The sequence below is a fragment of the Pongo abelii genome, chromosome 13, assembly GCF_028885655.2.
Source record: "Pongo abelii isolate AG06213 chromosome 13, NHGRI_mPonAbe1-v2.0_pri, whole genome shotgun sequence".
In the NCBI taxonomy this organism is placed as follows: domain Eukaryota; kingdom Metazoa; phylum Chordata; class Mammalia; order Primates; family Hominidae; genus Pongo; species Pongo abelii.
This window is the reverse complement of record NC_071998.2, coordinates 84,201,813-84,220,331: the sequence shown is the minus strand read 5'-3', so window position 1 is coordinate 84,220,331 and position 18,519 is coordinate 84,201,813. Positions and strand designations below refer to the sequence as shown.

Sequence of the window (18,519 nt, the reverse complement as noted above, 5' to 3'; positions counted from 1 at the left end):
AGAGATAGGAGGGGCCAGTCCCAGCCACATCCCAGTAGAGTGGCAGAGACTTCAGAGGCCTGGAGCTGATCCAGACAGGGCTTGAGAGGTGCCCAGGGCAGAGGCCCACCTGGGCTCTCCCTGGCCAGCAACTTCAGAGTGTGGGGGGACTGGGGGAGATATTATGGCCCAAAAAGACTAAGACCAAGACTTGCCTGATGGGGGCTAAGCCGTGAAAACAAGCAATACCACAAAACACAGCACGGGAGTGGAAATGGGGCCTGGGTAGGCGCCATACCTGACACCAACGCCCTGCACTGAGTCTCCCAGGTGCCCTCGCCCCCAGTGACAGCCCCAGATCGAGCCACACATGCAGGAGCCGGAAGAGGAGCAGCAAGTGTGGCACAAGGCCAGCAGGGCCGGGAACCGGCTGCGGAGAAGGAACCACAGCTGGCTGCCATAAGAGGACCCAGAGACGCAGGGGTGGTGGGGGGAAGGTGCCCACCCCTCCCCAGATTCAACTCAGCAACTCACCAAACACCAGGCCACCCAGATCCCCAGACCAACAGCCCAGATGACATGGTGGCTGAAACAGGGCAGCCTGTTAAACAGGCGAACGGGAAGCCCTGGGAAGGCCCTGGCATTTCTACATGGCCCTTTTGTCCTCGACTTGCCTGCCCGGAGAATGATGACCCACGTGGACCTCTGATGGGGTGGGTGGATGGCAGTGGACGCCTCCCACGGGCATGGCCTCTGGCTCCCAACAAGCACAATGTATCTTTATTGTACAAGCAAAAAGTCACGTGCCCCAAACCAGCATATCCAATCCAATTGTTAAAAAGCTTAATTTTCCTGTTAAAAAGACAAAAGCCTAAAAATCTCACAGCTTTTGGTTCACTGGCCGATCGTCCTGAGGGTTAAAAACAAACTGCGTGCTTTGGGATGGCCCCAAGCAGGCAGAGCCTTCCCTGGAGATGGAGTTCCTGGGCACTAACTGTGTTCCAGGGGATCTGAGCAAGGCTGGGACTGGGTTTTGGCTTAGTAGCAACTGGAGGAACTGCGTCATTGACTTCATCCCTGCGGTCACAGGAGGTCACAGGAAAATACAGCAACTAAAGTGCTCCCACTGGCTGGAGGAGGAGGAGCTGGCCAGGCAGGATGCATGCTCCAAAGTATTGCTGCCCAGGTGGCCGTCACTCTCCTATTTGGGGTTGGAGACAGCAGTGGGTGAGGAGCAATGACAGAGGGGACCAGACCTGCCCTTCCAGTGGGAAGGGGCTGGGGAGGCCCGAACTGGAGCACGTTCTCTCAGCATTTCCACATGCAGGGCGCAGGGCGATGGGTGTGCAGGGTACTGGGTGCTGGGATCTGGCCCTGGTACAGAAACCACGCCCTCCAGTGACCTTTAGAACCGTATAGGCTCGCTATGTGCATGTCTTCACAGTCCAGACACGCGTGACACACACTGTGCATCTGGAGGAGGTTGGGGTTGTCTTTTTGTTGTCGCTGGAACTGGGGACAGCGGACATGTATATTTGCCACAATTGCAACAGAAAAAAAACTACGTCCAACATAAAAAAAATTAAATAAATGAGGTGACGAAAAGAATGCAAAGGGCTCCAGTCCTTCTGGGCAGAGGTGCCCGGGGCGGAAGGCAGGCCAGCCGCTGCACATGCTTTCCGTGCCCAGGCACCAGCCATGAGCATGCACACGCGCTGTGTGGGGCTGGGGGGTAGGCGCAGGCGGCCGCCGCTCCAGGGGACCGGCTCATGGGGTTCCACTTTGATATTAAATAGGTGACTTCGATGGGGTGGGGGAGGCATCCTATGAAATGTATGAAAGGTAATGAAGACAGGGAGGGGGTGCGGGGAGAAAACCAAGGGCCAGGAGGTGATAAAATACAAAAGAACAAATACAGACAGATGGACACAGATACGGGTCCACTGAGGAATCGAGCACGAGGTTTGCTACTAGACTTATAGGTCACTCTCTCAGACGTTGGGTGGTAAACCGTCCAGCCTGCAAATGAATATAAAGGGAAGAAAACAAAGAGACACTCATCAAGTACAGGTTGCTGCGATTCCTCCTCCACACCAACAGCCACACCAGCCTCGTCACTTAACATCCACGGCTCCATCTAGCCCAGCCCGGAGCACCAAAGCCACTGACCATGTAATGGGAAGGAGGCAGCGGGAGAGCAGAAGAGAAGCAGCCCGGAGAGGGGCGGGCAGGGTGGGGGGGGCGGGGCGGGGCGGCTTCATGGTCACCATGATTTCTCTGGACAGAGATGGTGAGGACAGGAGAGCACCTTATTGAGCAGCTGCTGCTGTCCACGCAGCGTTGACGAGAGAATTTCCTCCTCAAGGCCAAACTCCCAGCTCGAAAGCTGTGCCCTCGTCCCCCCAGCCGTCCCTCTGGACTTTGGAAGGACCCGGTGTTTAGCACCATCTGGCTCCGCTGTGGGGGTGGGGGTGGGGCAGCCAGTGCCTGGGAACTGGCGCCGGAGCACACAGCCGGATGCCAGGTCCCCTGCCCTCCCCAGTCCTAGCCACTTCCCCAAGGTCCACTCTAGCAAAGCATCACCTCCCCCTGAGCTGCTTACAAGCAAGACTTGGTGGTGGTTGGGACAATTCCATTCCTTTCATCCAAAGACTATGTCTTTTTTTTTTTTAATCTTTTTTAAAAGAAGCCTCTCAACAGCCTTTGCCACAGCTTGCAACCCCTCTACACAATATGGGCGTGCTCCTGGGGACACCACTGAGGCCCTACGTGGCTAGCACATGCTCGGAGACAGGCAAGCTGGAAATCACCTTGGCCACGCGCTCCGCCTCCATCACTGGCTAAGCCGGAGCAGATGTCCGAAGACAGGGAGGCCCGGACGGAGCAGGGCTGCTGGGTCTGCACTGCCTTCCCGCTCAGGCCCGTGCTGTCTGCAGTGAGCCCCACACTGGCTTGGGCAGGGTCCTTAGCGGGAGGGCCTCTGCTGGAGTCAGCCAAGTGACCTGGGCGGGGGGAGAAGAGGCGACAGGCACGATGAGGCGCCGCCGGGTCAGGGCCGTGTGGATTGAGTCTGTTCTGCCTGCTCATTGCTGGGTGACCTTGGGGAAGCTCATGTCTCCTGCAGACCACAGGCACATGGCCACATCTCCCACAGAGGAGTGATGGGGAAGAGCAAAGAAAGTGCCCAATCTCTACCAGACCCTACTGCCATGCTGGACTTGTGTTGAGCAAATATAGTGACAGAAGACACACCCAGGCACACAGTGGCCTGTGTACTTCTCATCTCAGTCTTCCCTTAGCTCTGGGAACTGTCTCTGAATTCGTGTAATGGGTATAATTCATGGCTGTGTGCCCTGAAGGTTGTGGGCTTATAGTGAGCTTACGGTGGCTTGCCTGGCATGCTTGGGGACTTGGGCTCACAGGGGCTCCAGCCCAGAGTGCCAGGGCTCTCGACCAGCAAGCAGGCTACAGTGCTGCTCAGGAGGCCTCAGGAAGCCCTGACATGCAGGGACGTGGGCTGGTGGCTGCCTGGGGCCAGGCTAGTGCCACTCAATGACTAGGTGTCACCTTTAACAAGACTGGGAGATCATCACCGTCCTCCTGTCCTCCCCCAGCCCCTAATGACAGCTGCTCGGCTGGCACACACCCAAGAAATGGGTCAAAGGAAGCAGCCACCATCCGTCCACGCAGTGCCCTGCAGAGGAGCAGGTGAGGGAGGGCAGCCTGAGCTTCCCTGGCACAGCCCGCAGCCTAGGGTCTCAGGCCCAGCACTGAGCAGCCCCTGCCCACTAACAGGCCTCGCCTCTCTGCATGAGGACAGAGGACCAGGGCTGCCTTCATGCTGCAATGACTCCCCTGCTCCAGGGAAAGGAGATTCAGTAAGGAGACAATCCCGAGTGGTCTTCCAGGTCCGAGGGTGTCACACCTGCACGGAGCCTACCTCCCAGGCTCACTCAGGGGTCCCCAGGCCCACTCCCATCCCAGCCCTGCACCCAGAGGCCGACCTGTGCTGGAGGCCACGACCTTGAGCTGCCGCACCAGGGGGTTCAGCAGCTTGCCCGCCTTCAGCTTGCTCTTGCTGGTTTTTCTCCGGCGGCCAGTGGGGGGTGCCGTGTGGAAGAAGCCCACGTTGGGGGGCAGTGGCTTGCCCAGGCGGCGGTACAGAGCTTCGATCTCCTGCTTCTGCTGGCTCTGCAGCTCCGAGATCTCCTTCAGGTGCCTGCAGGAGGGGACAGGAGGGAGCGCCGATGGGCTTCCTTGGTGTTTCCAACACCGCCAGCCCCTCCAGGAGGGAGGCGGCGTGGGAGAACATGGGGTGAAGGGTGGGCACCCTGCCTGTGCCTTGGCCTGGGCCACTCAAAGCGGCACACAGGGGCTGTAAAAAGACACTGTTTGTTCATATCTAAACAGGGAGGTGCCAAGGTGGTGGGCCTCTGGCATCGATGTGCCCAACAGCACGGGCCAGGCTAAGAAGCCTCAAACTTCCAAATACCCAGACTCAGAACGCTTACATTGATACTTGCAATGAAAGTCCCAAACATGAACACAGGTGAGGGGAAATTAGCAGGTGCCAGGCACTGGAGACTGCCTCCATTTATCAGGCAAATGTGTGTTATTTCCTCCACAGGGGAAACAGAGAGTGAAAGTCAGCTCAGACCAATGCAACACGGCATGAAGAAGTCAGCGAGACGCTCACTGACTTCCAGGGGCCACGCCACACCATATGTGAGCCTACTGTGACAGGTCCCACATCACCCTGCAGGTGAAATGCAGATGGGTCATTGGCCATGGGCAAGGGCAGAGTCTAGAACTGCCGAGACAAGAGGAGGATGCCGAGGGGAGGATGCAGAGGGGAGGATGCGGAGGGGTGGATGCAGAGGGGAGAATATGGAGGGGCGGATGGGAAGGGGAGGATGGGGAGCGGATGATGCAGAGGGGAGGATGCCGAGGGGAGGATGCTGAGAAGAGGATGTGGAGGGGAAGATGCGGAGGGGAGGAAGGTGAAAGGAGGATGCCGAGGGGTGGATGGGGAGGGGAGGATGCAGAGGGGAGGAAGCCAAGGGGAGGAGGCCGAGGGGATGCAGAGGGGAGGAAACAGAGGGGAAGAAGGTTGAGGGAGGTAGAATGGGGAGGGGAGTAGGCCAAAGGGAGGATGTGGAGGGGAGGATGCAGAGGGGAGGAAGGTGAGGGAAGGATAGAGGGGGAGGAAGGTGAGGGGAGGATGGAGAAGGGAGGATGGAGGAGGAGGAGGAAAGTGAGGGGGGGATGGAGAGGGAGGAAGGTGAGAGGAGAATGGAGAGTGGAGGAAGATGAGGGGAGGATGGCGAGGGGAGAAAGGTGAGGAGAGGATGGAAGGGAAGGAACGTGAGGGGAGGATGGAGAGGGAATGATGGAGAAAGGAGGATGAAGGGGGAAGAAGGTAAGGGGAGATGGAGAGGGGAGTATGGAGAGGGGAGAAAGGTGAGGGGAGGAGGCCAAGGGGAGGAAGGTGAGGGGAGGATGGAGGGGAAGGAGGGGGAGGGGAGGATGGAGGGGAAGGAGGGGGAGGGGAGGATGGAGGGGAAGGAGGGGGAGGAGAGAGAAGGGGGAGAAGAGAGAAGGGAGGATGAAGGAGGAGGAAGGTGAGGGGAGGATGGAGGGGGAGGAAGGTGAGGGGAGGATGGAGAGGGGAGGATGGAGGGGGAGGAAGGTGAGGGGAAGATGGATAAGGGAGGATGGAGGGGAAGGAAGATGAGGGGAGGAAGTTGAGAGTAGGATGGAGAGGGGAGGATGGAGGGGGAGGAAGGTGAGCAGAGGATAGAGAGGGGAGGAAGGTGAGGGGAGGATGGAGAGGGGAGGAAGGTGAGGGGAGGATGGAGGGGGAGGAAGGTGAGGGGAGGATGGAGGGGGAGGAAGGTGAGGGGAGGCTGGTGAGGGGAGGGTGGTGAGGGGAGGATGGAGGGGAGGAAGGTGAGGGGAGAATGAAGAGGGGAGGAAGGTGAGGGGAGGATGGAGGGGGAGGAAGGTGAGGGGAGGATGGTGAGGGGAGGATGGTTAGGGGAGGGTGGTGAGGTGAGGAAGGAGAGGGGAAGATGGAAAGGGCAGGAAGGTGAGGGGAGGAAGGTGAGGGGAGGAAAGTGAGGGGAGGGTGGTGAGGGGAGAAATGCGAGGGGAGGATACGGAGAGGAGGAAGGTGACGGAAGAATGAAGAGGGGAGGAAGGTGAGGGGAGGATGGCGAGGGGAGGAAGGAGAGGGGAAGATGGAGAGGGGAGGAAGGTGAGGGGAGGATGGAAAGGGGAGGAAGGTGAGGGGAGGGTGGTGGGGGGGGAAGGAGAGGGGAAGATGGAGAGGGGAAGAAGGTGAGGGGAGGAAGGTGAGGGGAGGACGGAGGGGAGGACGGAGGGGGAGGAAGGTGAGGGGAGGATGGAGAGAGGAGGAAAGTGAGTTGAGGGTGGAGAGGGGAGGAAAGTGAGGGGAGGTTGGAGAGAGGAGGAAAGTGAGTTGAGGATGGAGAGGGGAGGAAGGTGAGGGGAGGAAGGTGAGGGGAGGAAGGAGAGGGGAAGATGGAGAGGGCAGGAAGGTGAGGGGAGGAAGGTGAGGGGAGGAAAGTGAAGGGAGGGTGGTGAGGGGAGAAATGCGAGGGGAGGATACGGAGAGGAGGAAGGTGACGGAAGAATGAAGAGGGGAGGAAGGTGAGGAGAGGATGGTGAGGGGAGGAAGGAGAGGGGAAGATGGAGAGGGGAGGAAGGTGAGGGGAGGATGGAGGGGATGATGGAGAGGGGAGGAAGGTGAGGGGAGGATGGAAAGGGGAGGGTGGTGAGGGGAGGGTGGTGAGGGGAGGGTGGTGAGGGGGGGAAGGAGAGGGGAAGATGGAGAGGGGAGGAAGGTGAGGGGAGGATGGAGGGGATGATGGAGAGGGGAGGAAGGTGGGGGGAGGATGGAAAGGGGAGGAAGGTGAGGGTAGGAAGGAGGGGGAGGAAGGTGAGGGGAGAATGGAGAGGGGAGGAAGGTGAAGGGAGGATGGAGAGAGGAGGAAAGTGAGTTAAGGGTGGAGAGGGGAGGAAAGTGAGGGGAGGTTGGAGAGAGGAGGAAAGTGAGTTGAGGATGGAGAGGGGAGGAAGGTGAGGGGAGGATGGAGAGAGGAGGAAAGTGAGTTGAGGATGGAGAGGGGAGGAAAGTGAGGGGAAGATGGAGAGACGAGGAAGATGAAGGGAGGATGGAGAGGGGAGGAAGGTGGGGGAGGAAGGTGAGGGGAGGATGGTGACGGGAGGATGGAGAGGAAAGGATGGGGAGGGGAGGGGAGGAGCTGGGCCTCCCTGCTGCATCACAGTGCTCTGAGCTTCTGCAAGGCCCAAGGCCACCCCAGGGGCCCTGACTGGAGGCCTGTAACCCCTTGCCTTCATCCCAAGTGCCCCTCCTCTTCCTTTGATGGCAAAGAAAACAGGTAGTTAGGTAGTTTTCAAGGTCGGAAATGAGGAAGCAAGTTCTGATTTTACTCCTGAATTTCAACACTTGCCACATAGGCTTTTTTTTTTTTAAATGACATCCTCTAACTACTAAACAAAATAAATAAATAAAAATAAAACTCTGAATGGCTTTCTCCCTACAAACACCAGAGAGACACAGCATCAGATGATCTTCTGGAAGGGAGTACTATTTCAAGAGAGTGCTGACTGCCCCAGGGTTGGGGAGTGGCTGCGTGGGCAGGGGAGCGTCTTATCCAGGCTAGAGCTTATCCAGGTTGGAACTCTGCTCTGAGGTCGCACCCACGTGGTCCAGCTCCCGCGGTCCCAGACTGCAATGTGGCTCCCACACAGGGGGTGCCCTGGACCACTCCAAGCTGCCCCTGGGCTGCTCACCACAGAGCCTCGCAGCCTGGGACATCTGAAAGCACAGGCTGGGCGCAGCACAGGGCTCCTGGAGCCCTAGGAAACCCCAACGCTCATGGCAGAAATGCTGCAATGAGGCACAGGCACCTCGGTATTCAAAGGGTTCAAATGAAAGCAAGGTTGGGGAGCTGCTGGCTACTGCCTATCAGATGTCGAGTCACCTCAATTCCCAGTCGAGGCTGAAAATCTTCCCCGCCCTCTCCTAAATGGTCTCCACTTCCCTCTGGACTCCACGGCCCTCCCAGCATCCACTTCCTGTTCTTAGGCTCCCAGAACTCTCTCCTTTGAGGTGCTTCTGGTCCTCTCCCTGCCCATTCCCTAGACCCCACCTGCCCCTGGCTCCCAACCACTTCTGCCATTTCTAGTCCCCACCCCATTATCTCTACCCTCTGGCTCTGGCTCCTGGCCCCTGTCACCCAGGATACAGGCTCTCAGAGCCTATAAGCAGCTCCTCTCCCCAGTGTTCTCACATCCACACCTTCCTGCCCCCTACAAGCCTCTCTTCGTAGCAGCCACAGCTGGGGTGTGGCTTGGCAACATTTCAGCTCCCCTTTGTGCCTGCTGACCCTGATCACTGGCTCCCCAGGATGACATTCCTGCTGAGCAAATGTGCCCAGGATCTGCTGCCCTCTATTCCAAAAGGTTCTAGGTCATACCCACCTTGGGCTCCATCCACTCTCTGGCCTCCACCAAGGATCTGTTGGGCCATGTGGCCAATTGGGGCCACCTTCCTGGATGCCTCTAAGACCAGCAGTGATTCCACCCATCCCTGCCTTCCTGCCTCTCCCAGCAGCTCCAGTTCCCTCCTCAGTTTTCCACAAAAACATAGACACTCACTATATCCTCAATGTACGGCACTGACCACCCCGCCAGCCTGGGCAGACACTCTCTTAGCCTCTGTGCATACACTGTGCAGAGAGGGCTCGCAGGAGAGAAAGGAGATGTGCACGGCTCTTCCCACATAAGCCTGTGATTTCCAACAGGACGCAACTTACAAACGTGCCTTCAGGCACTGGTGAATTTGGTGTCAGCCCTCCCATCCCAAAGGACATCTCAGTAACCCCCCAGCCGCAGCAGGACAGAATAAATATTTGCTGGATGAGGGAAAGAGACATGGAGAAAGAGAGAGGAAGAGAAAGAGGGAGGGGGGAAAGAGAGAGAGACAGAGACAGAGACAAAGAAAGGAGGGACAGCTAGGAAGAGAGAGCGTGGCAGAAACAGAGAGTGGTGGGAAGCGAGACAGGGAGAGAAGGCATGAAAGGGGAGAGAGAGAGAGAGAGGAGAAAGGAAGAAAGAGGGAAGGAGACAGATGAGAGGCAGACAGGGTGAGGAAGACACATGCCTCAGTGATCCCCTAAGACATACCCCCAAAGGCAGCAGGAGGAGGCATGGCACCCAGAGAAGCCAGAAGCCAGGCAGACAGCAGGGTGGGGGCCAGCCCAGCCCAGAGGACTCTGAGTGGGAGATTGTCTACTCAAAACCACAGGGAGGCTGGGCCTGGTGGCTCACACCCAAAATCCCAGAACTTTGGGAGGCCAAGGCAGGTGGATCACTTCAGGTCAGGAGTTTGAGACCAGCCTGGCCAACATGGTGAAACCCCGTCTCTACTAAAAATAGAAAAATCAACCGGGCATGGTGGCAGGCACCTGTAGTCCCAGCTACTCGGGAGGCTGAGGGAGGAGAATTGCTTGAACCCAGGAGGTGGAGGTTGCAGCGAGCAAAGATTGCACCACTGCACTCCAGCCTGGGTGACAGAGCGAGACTGTCTCAAAAACAAAAACAAAAAGCCTTCATCACTCCCCTGTCCCTGCTTGGCAGCTCCAAGTGGGCGCTGCTTGGCCAGGACTTCAGCCCCGGCACCAGGGTTCCCTCACAACTGGGAAGTGGTGCCATGGCCCGGGGGCAGGGGCGGCACTTCCTGCCCGCAGGACCTACTTCTCCCGCAGACTCTGCAGCTCCTTCTTTATGTCAGCATCCTCGAGCTCCGAGTCATTGTCGCTGCTGATGTAGGACGACTGGGAATGGAAGGAGGTCACGCTGATTGTGGGGACCTTCATGCCCGCCCTGCTGGGTGTCTCGGGGCCCAGCGAGCAGGCCCGAGAAGGCCTCTGCAGGAAGGCAGTGGCCTTCTTCACAAAGTCGCCAGCCACACTGCCACTCCCGGGCAGGGACGCCTGCTTCTGCACCGGGGGTCTCGCTTGAGGGCCCTCGTCCCCGGAGTCGCTGGACACAGGCTCGCCCGCGCCAACCTCAATGGAGGAGGCCGTCTGCGCCCGCCGCACTGCCAGCTTCACATCGGGGCTGGAGGGGGCCTCGTCCAGGTAGACGTCGGGTGGGGCGGAGTATCTCAGGCTGTGGGGGGATGCCAGGGTCCACTCGTCCTGAGTGCTGACCACCGAGAAACGTCCCACAGTCTTGGCTGGTGAGCTGACATCCTGCTGCTCTGGACGTTTCCAAGAAGACTCCGAAGCTCGAGCGCCGAGTGTCTGGGGGTGGTTGGCCTGGCCCCCCACTGTGGAAATGCCCATGCCACTCGGTGGGGGCTCTGCTGAGCTTTCTCCAGCGACTCCACCATCCCTGTCTGTGGGCTCCACGCATGCAGGTCTCACAAAAGCAGGTACATCCTTGGGAAACAAGCGGAGATGAAAAGGTTTCATGTGAACATCAGCACAGAGCAAACCCTGCCAACCAGCCAGGGGGTCGTCAAGTCGCCCTTACCTGGGGGATGCTGGGGACCACATGGGAGTCTGAGGCCACCTGCCCTCCATCTCTGTCATAGCCCAGCATACTCCTGGGAGACGACTCTGCTACGGAAACATCGGAAACGTTACTGGGGCTGAAGGAGGAGGAAGAGGCGGAGTTGGCTCACAGCTGACCCGAAGCAGCCCAAAGTGATCCCATGGGAGTGCCTCCAGACAGGCAGGACAATGGGAGTGGGTACTGGGAGGAGCCAGCTGTGTGTGCTCACAGCAGTTTTGGAAACTAAAAATACTCCATGATGTCTTGGCCCCACGGCATTCTATGACAGATGCCCAATAAACCCGGGCAAGAGAAGAGGCATCAGCCCCGGGCACCCTCGTGCAGCCGGGCCTTCTCTGTGCACCTGAAGGCCAGCACCCTGTCTCATCCCACCATCTGATGTGAGAGGGTCCCATAGCGCAGATCAATGGGGCCAGGTTCCAGACCTGCTCCCACAGTGTCTCAAAAATTGTCACCCACTGCACCTGCAGCTATTCCGGTGCTCTCCATCTAGGGAGCTCTTTCTGACCAGCTTTTCCCAGGGTTGCCGTAAAGAGGCAACCAGAAAAGCCAAGCAAGTTCACATGGGGGCCTCGCCCGAGCTGAGACCCTCATGTGACAAAAGAAACTCGTGGGCAGGCCAGGGCATGAGCCAGACCTATGTGCCATGGGGAAGGTGGCAGCGGCGGATGGAGCCTCTGGGGAGGTTGGGGCCGCCCGCACATGTACACGTGTCTCCTTTGCGCACCCCATGTGGAAACTCACAAGGGAACAACACCCAAATCAGATTCCTAAGGAGCCCCAATCCAGTCCCTGTCGCGCGTCCCCAAGCCGTGGGCAACACCTGACTCCCCTCCTCACATCCCCGTGCCCACCTCCAGGGCTAGGAGGCTCACTGTCCATCGCACTCTCTCTACTTCTAAACGGTTCCAACCTCCAGGAAAGGTCACTTTTGCCAAACTAGAATCTGTCTCCTTGGAGCTTCCCCCATGAGTTCTACACTCTGGAAAGAGTATGGACTTGGAGTACAAGTTATATCATTTTCAAGTTACTGAAGCTCAGTTTGCTCATCTGCCAAAGGGGCCCATGGGAAGGACACATCTCACAGCACGAGGTCAAGAGTCCATGGAGCGCCACAGGCAGCCCAGCGTGGTCAGGGCTGGCACTCCAACACAACCTCTCATTTCCACCCTTTTGCGAAGACGCTCTTGCTTCTGCCCCGTCCCTCATCTTCCTCAGGCTAAACATCACCAGTTCCCTGCGTGCACAGCTTCTGACCCCAGAGCCAGCTGCCCCGACCCCTCTTAAAGTCTGGCATCTAGAAATAAATGTGGCCTGGGACTACGGGGTCCCGCCTGTGGCTGATGTGCGCTGAGGTTTCCGTTAGGAGGCTCAGGGGAATCCTGATTCACAGTGTGCCCATCCCCCAAGAAATCCTGGGCTGAGAAGGAACCTCAGACCTCACAAGATCAGTCTGGCTCCCTTAGAAGGGACACTGAGGCATGCAGATAATGAAATGAGAAGCAAAGCAAAGCCGTTTCCACAGAGACGCAGTGGCAGCCAGGAGCCACAAGGGAAAGCCCCACAGCAGGTCTTCAGGGATTGCCCTGGCACCTGGCGCTCCCAGTGGTCACAGCGCCCCCCACCGCACTGCTCTGCTATAGCTGAAGTAAGCCTGGGTTTTTGTGGGCATCTTGTAACCTTGCTGAAGAAAAGCAAGGGCTGGGGTGGGTCCACCGGAACGTGTGCAGACCCTCAGCCACTGGAGAGTCCAGGAGCTGTGACGTGTCCCTGCAACATCCCAGCACCCACCAAGTGGGGCTTTATCCATTTCCCCAGAGGACTTCATCTCTCTAGAGTGTTAGCATGTGGTTCCTTCTAGAACTCAGTAGGTTTTAATTAAGTCAGGGGCATCCAGTCTTTTGGCTTCCCTAACCACACTGGAAGACGAAGAATTGTCTTGGGTCACACATGAGATACACTAAAAATAACTGATGAGCTTTAAAAAATTGAAAAAAAAAAAAAAAAAAAAGGTCATAAGAAGCTTACCAGTTTGTGTTGGGCCCATTCAAAGCCGTCCTGGGCCACATGCAGCTCATGGGCCAGAGGTTGGACAAGCTTGAATTAAATCATGACAGGCTCCTGCTGTGTCTGGGCCCTACCCTAGATGCTAAAGGATCCCTTACAGATAAAAGGATCTTTAAGAAATGCTTTTATGCCTTAACAGATGAAAGACGAGGGTGCGGATGCAGAAGGTTCTGGGGCAAGGAAGCCAGGCAACACCTTGTGAACGCAGGGTTCCGCAGGAAGCTGTTACCTGTCATTGACGAAGACGTGCCCTGCTCCATCACGGCCCCTCGAGTGGGGGCCAGTTCTGACTTCTCCACCTGGAGAAAGAAACACAAAAAGAGAAGAGCCGTGAGACTCGCGTGTCAGCATCTCAACAGCTGTATCTGCAAATCCACTCCCCTCGTCTCAAGCTGCCCCTGGGCTGCCCCAGCCCCTCTGTGTGCATGGGTGGGGCTGAGTCACCTGACGCTGCACAAGCATGACCCCAAACAGGGGCCACTTGTTGCAAAACATGCATGGGTGAGTCAGACACACGTGGGTGGGTCACCAAGAGAGGGACGGGCCCTGACTGAGGGCGGCTCTGCATAGCCAAGATGCCTGCCCACCCCCGGGCCTGTGCCCAGGCTCCGGCCCCTGACCCAGGGCGGTGTCTCTGGGACAAGGCAGCTACTCACCAAGGGCTGGGGCAGCTGGGCACGCCCTGAGACCGCCTCCTTAGGAGCTGGGGGCAGGGCCAGGTCCCCCCCGCAGACCTCTGAGCGGGGCTGGTCCCCTCTCAGGGGCTCTAGGGTGAAGTCTCTGTCGCCCACCTCCACAGGGGTCCCAGCTGAGGCTGAGGAGGTAGGCACGTGCTCCTGGTAGAGGAGAGTCCGCAGCTTCTCGTCCAGGCTCTTGATGGTGCTGTCCACAAAGCCCACCCTGGGGGGTGGCCCTTCCCCATCCGACTCCAGGGCCGAGGGTGGCTGTGGGGGGACGGTGGGCCCCAGGGGTGGGCTTGGGAGCTGGGAGGTGGCCAGGCTGATGGCCCCCACTGCAGCAGGAAGCAGAGGAGCAGGCTGACCCAAGGCGGGCTGTGGGGCCCCGCTGTGGGGGCTGGGCTCAGGCGCAGGAGCTGGCAGGGGCTCCCTTGGGGCACTGGCGTCCCTGGTTGAGGCAGCCTCTGGAGCTGGAGTGCAAGGTGCTAGGCCCACCACGAGGGGCTGCACAGCAAGCGGGGCCTCGTGAGTCTCCGCTAGTGGCTGAGATGTCTCGAGCTCACTGGTCAGCCCCTGAGGTGTCCCTGGACCCCCTGCCTGGATGGCAGTTCCTGACGCTGGCTCTGGCATGGTGCTGGTGGCTGGAGCTGCTCCATCTTGGGGCAGAGCAGTCACAGGAGGGGAGGAGGGGGCCAAAGGGGCTGGGGGCCCCCCAGGAGGGTTGCTGGGGCCCGCCTGGCTCAGGAGCTGCTGACCGGCTAGAAAGCCGGGTTGTTCCTTCGAGGACAGCTGGTCTTTATAGGGCGCTGGATCTAGAAGAAATGGGGAAAATGCCTTTGTACCAGGGTACTCCAGTCCTATCTACCCGTTTCTTCCTTGGCTAAAAAGATGCCTTACACGGCCTGGCCATGGCCCCAGCGTGCTGGTCTTCTCTGTTTCCTGACACGCCAGGCTCCTACCTGCCTGCAGCTCAGCCCAGCCTTGGCTGCTGCTTCCTGTAACCCCTCCCACAGGTCTCTGAGCCACCAGCTTCGCAACTCCAGGTCCCTGTTCCCATAGTGTCGCTTGTGGCTGAACCAGCACCACCCTTCCTTCTGTGTCTTCTGTAGCATGTGACCATCAGCTGTGGCTGTTGCCTGTCTGTCATCTGTCTGTCCACACCCTCACCCGCACAGACAGCTCCAGAAAGATACGGCTCTTGTCTATCTTGCACTGGACAAAAGTTATTCAATGAAATTTAAAAATTAAAGAGTTTAAGTAGTGAACTGTACACACTTCCATGACCAGGAGTGAGCAGGAGCCTGGAGCCTTCAGACCCCCAGTCTTTGGTATGGTCAGAAGCGCAGCCAGGCCTGGTCAGTGATCTTGTGGGAGGAATCCAGAACCCCAGCAGTATAACCAAGTCTCACAGCGCCCTGTGCAGGAGTTCATGGAGCCTCCACCAGGCTCACAGGGACTGCAGGCATCTGAGAGGTGGCAAGACAGTGTTTCTCAAACTTACTTGACCTTGGAGCCCAGTTTTCCTTACTTGAAAATGCAACCCAACCTTTTTTTTTTTTTTTTTTTTTTTTTTGGAGACGGTCTGGCTCTGTCACCCCAGGCTGGAGTGCAGTGGCGCAATCTCGCCTCACTGCAACCTCTGCTTCCCGGGCTCAAGCAATCCTCCCACCTCAGCCTCCCTTGTAGCTTGGACCACAGCTGGATAATTCTTGTATTTCTCATATGAGACTGGGTTTCACCATGTTGCCCAGGCTGGTCTTGAACTCCTGGGCTCAAGCAATCCGCTGGTCTCAGCCTCCCAAAGTGTTAGGATGACACGTGAGTGAGCCCCCTACGTCCAGCCCACTTTGTCTTTTTAAAAAACACAAAGAAAATGAACACAAAAAAAGAAAACTGTTCAAAAAATAAAAGGTGAGAATGGGGAGATTAATAGGACCCTGATGCCCTCCCTCGTGCCCCCAGAATCCCTTGGTCCCCATCCCCTGCCCGGGGACCAACAAAGGTAAACTAATTTGACAAGCATTTCCTCCACTGCTCTTCTTTCCGGCCTTACCATTTGTCTATCTAAACACCATGGTCGTGCTGCACGTTCTATCAAGGGAATGGTACTCTATTCTGTGGTGCCTGGCCTCTCTCACCATGTTTGTGAGATGTGTCCTTGTTGTTTGCACAACTGCACCACGATGCACGCATCCATTCTGTGTTGGTACTCGCTGGGCTATGGCTGGGTGGGACCACGACTAACACTGAGGCACAGTGTGTGCAGGACCGTGTCCCGCCAGGCACACACCAGTGGAGAGCTGCTGGTCACTGATCCCCTTTAGCTTTATGTAAGGGTGCCAAGCTGCTTCCCCAAGCGGGAGCCAATGCCCCCACCATCGGCAGCCTCTGAGCACCCCTAGGGCTGTGTGATGGTGTCTCATTGTGGTTCTTTATTGTTTTTAATTATGGAAAAAACATTTAAGAAGAGATCTGCTGTCTTAACACATTTGTAAAAGCATGATACTCTGTTGTTAACTATAGGCACTATGTTGTGTGGCAAAGCTCTAGAGCTTACTCAGCTTATATAACTGAAACTTTATGCCCTCAATCGTAACTCAGTTTCCCTCTCCCTCCAGCCACTGGCAACTTCCATTCTGCTCTCTGCTTTGACTGTTTTTGACTTTGACTGTTTTAGATACCGCACATGAGAGGAATGAATCATGTAGTCTTTCTGTGCCTGGCTTATTTCATATAGCATAATGTCCTGTAGGTTAATCCATGTCGTCGCAAATGGTAGTTTCCTTGTTTTTGTGGTTAATAGTACTCCACTGTGCAAACATATCACGTTTTCTTTATCCATTCATCTGTGAAGACACTTAGGTTGTTTCCATATCTTGGCTATTGTGAATAATGCTGCAATGAACACAGGACAGCAGGTGTTTCTTCCAAACCTTGTTTTCAATTATCTTGAATATATACCCAGCAGTGGGATTGCTGGATCATATGGTAGTTCTATTTTAATTTTTTGAGGAAGGTCCACATTGTTTTCCATAATGGTTGTAGTAATTTACACTCACACCACACTGCACAAAAGTCCCCTCTCTCCACATCCTGGCCAATACTTGCCGTCCTTTGTTTTTGAGAGCAGTGATTTTAACAGGTGTGAGGTGATAGCTCAGTGTGCTTTTGATTTGCATTTCCCTGATAATACTTAATTCAATTGAGTACCTTCTCCTGTGTTCACTGGCCATCTGGGTAGCTTCTTTTAGGACACACCTGTTCAAGTCTCTTGCCTGCTTTTCTACAGAGCTGTCATTCTTTTCTTTTTAATTTGTGGTTCTTCATGATGCTGGGTAGAGAACTGTCTGGGGCCTATCTGTACTACAGAATCTCTCGCTCTGTGACTTGCCTATGTGCTCGATTAGTGGTGTCTTTTGATAAACAATAGTTTTTGATTTTAATATAGTCAAATTTAACCAATATTTAGCCAGTCTTTCCATTTGCATATCTTGTTGAACTTTAACATATGTGTTCTACGTGGGGGCCATAATGATACTGCCTCTTATTACTTCTAGGAACTTTACTGTTTTCCCTTTTACATTGAGATTCACGAGCCACTTGTTACTGAGTTTTGTGTGTAGTATGAGGATCATATCCCTGTGTGGACAGCCTACTATCCCAACTCCTTCTGTTGAGAAAACCATCCTGTCTCCACTGTTTGACAATCGGACCTTTCTTGTCAACCACGTGTCCAAAGATGTGGGCCTGCTTCTGAGCTGTCTTGACTCCATTGCTCAATTTCTCTACCCTTGTTCTAGGACCAGATTGTCTCTGTGACTCCAGGTTTATATGAGTCACAACATCCAGGAGAATGGTATCCTTCCCCTAGAAGCTGTCTTGGTTTTTACTGGTTTTCGCATTTCTGTAAAGAGTATATAATCAGTGTGTTGATGCTCATTTAGAAATTGTTAGAATCTGAATCTACAGATCTATTTGGGAAGAAGTGTTTATAATACTGAATCTTCCAGTTCATGAATATGGTACATATCTTCCTACTCATTTCTTTTTAAAATTTCTCTCAATGTTGTATAGTTTTTGGTATACGGATGTTACATACTTTTCGTTAGATTCATACACTGGTGTTTGGCATTTTTGTGTTAATATAAATTGAATTTTTCAATATTCCTTATTTTCTGATTGTTGTTGGTATACAGAAAGATAACTGCAGTCTGTAGCTACTTTGCTAACTTATTAATTCAAAATTATCTGTAAATTTAAATCTCTATGTATATAATCATGTTATCAGCAAACAGTGGTAGTTTTATTTCTTCCTTTCCAATCCTTATCACTTTTTAAAACAGTAATTGTTTTAATACCATTAGATATTGAGGCAAAATGATAAAATTATAGTGTTACCAAAAGGCCACAATTATTTCTACTTCAAAATAGAAAGAGTTTTAGCAAATGTATTCCTTGGAAATAACTGCTGTTTAGCCCAGTAATTTTATAGGTAGAGCTTCTGAGTCAAAGAAGTTATCTTGCTTCGTCCAAATTCTTAACAAAAAATAGTAATGCTAAAAGGAATATTACCTTTTATGTAACATTATATAGAATTATATTGATCAGAACAATCATTCAGCTCTGCGTGTCTACTATGTGACATGCATTATGTATTTATTTCCATTTACAGAGTGGTTGATATTGGAGTAGATAATAGAAAAACACCAACCTCAAGTTGGTATCAACTCAAATAAGCAAACGTTTTCTTTGGAAGACCTTGTTTAGAAATCAATAGCATTTTCTTCAAATGAAAAATAAAGTGTTTGTGACACCACCACGACACTTCCTTATACATATTTACAAAAAGTGGTCAGGGCATTGGCTCTTAAATTGGGCTGCAGGTTGGGTCCTACCCCCAGAAATCCAGATTTACCAGCATGAGGCAGGGCTTGAGCTTATTCAATCCCATTGCTTTCCCTTTTTCTTTCTCCCTTTTTACCTCTCCCCCTTCCCTTCCTTTCCTGCCCACCCCCCGCTCCCCTGCAATATCTAGGACACAGGATACTTAATAGAAGTGGTGAGAATAGACATCCTTATCTTGTTCCCCATCTCAAAGAGAAAGCATTCCACATTTCACCATTAAGAATATTTGCTGGTTTTGTTTTGTTTGTTTTTTGTAAAAATA

At 54.7% G+C, this 18,519-nt stretch overlaps 1 protein-coding gene across 25 annotated transcripts in view; it reads right to left on the bottom strand.

The window, feature by feature from the left end:
• WNK2 (WNK lysine deficient protein kinase 2) overlaps positions 1-18,519 on the bottom strand; it is a 141,778-nt gene that overhangs the window by 18,500 nt on the left and 104,759 nt on the right. For 8 of the 25 annotated variants that reach the window (XM_054520241.2, XM_054520242.2, XM_054520247.2 and 5 more), the window contains exons 20-24: positions 13,332-14,164; positions 12,905-12,974; positions 10,567-10,655; positions 9,784-10,472; positions 3,984-4,198 (exon numbers count right to left, since the gene is read on the bottom strand). In XM_054520241.2, coding sequence (XP_054376216.2) covers positions 3,984-4,198; positions 9,784-10,472; positions 10,567-10,655; positions 12,905-12,974; positions 13,332-14,164 — 1,896 coding nt within the window. Of the gene's footprint in view, positions 1-1,899; positions 1,999-2,789; positions 2,982-3,983; positions 4,199-9,783; positions 10,473-10,566; positions 10,656-12,904; positions 12,975-13,331; positions 14,165-18,519 lie in introns of all 25 variants that reach the window. The other 17 variants (XM_024252714.3, XM_054520248.2, XM_024252713.3 and 14 more) reach the window with 8 other exon arrangements.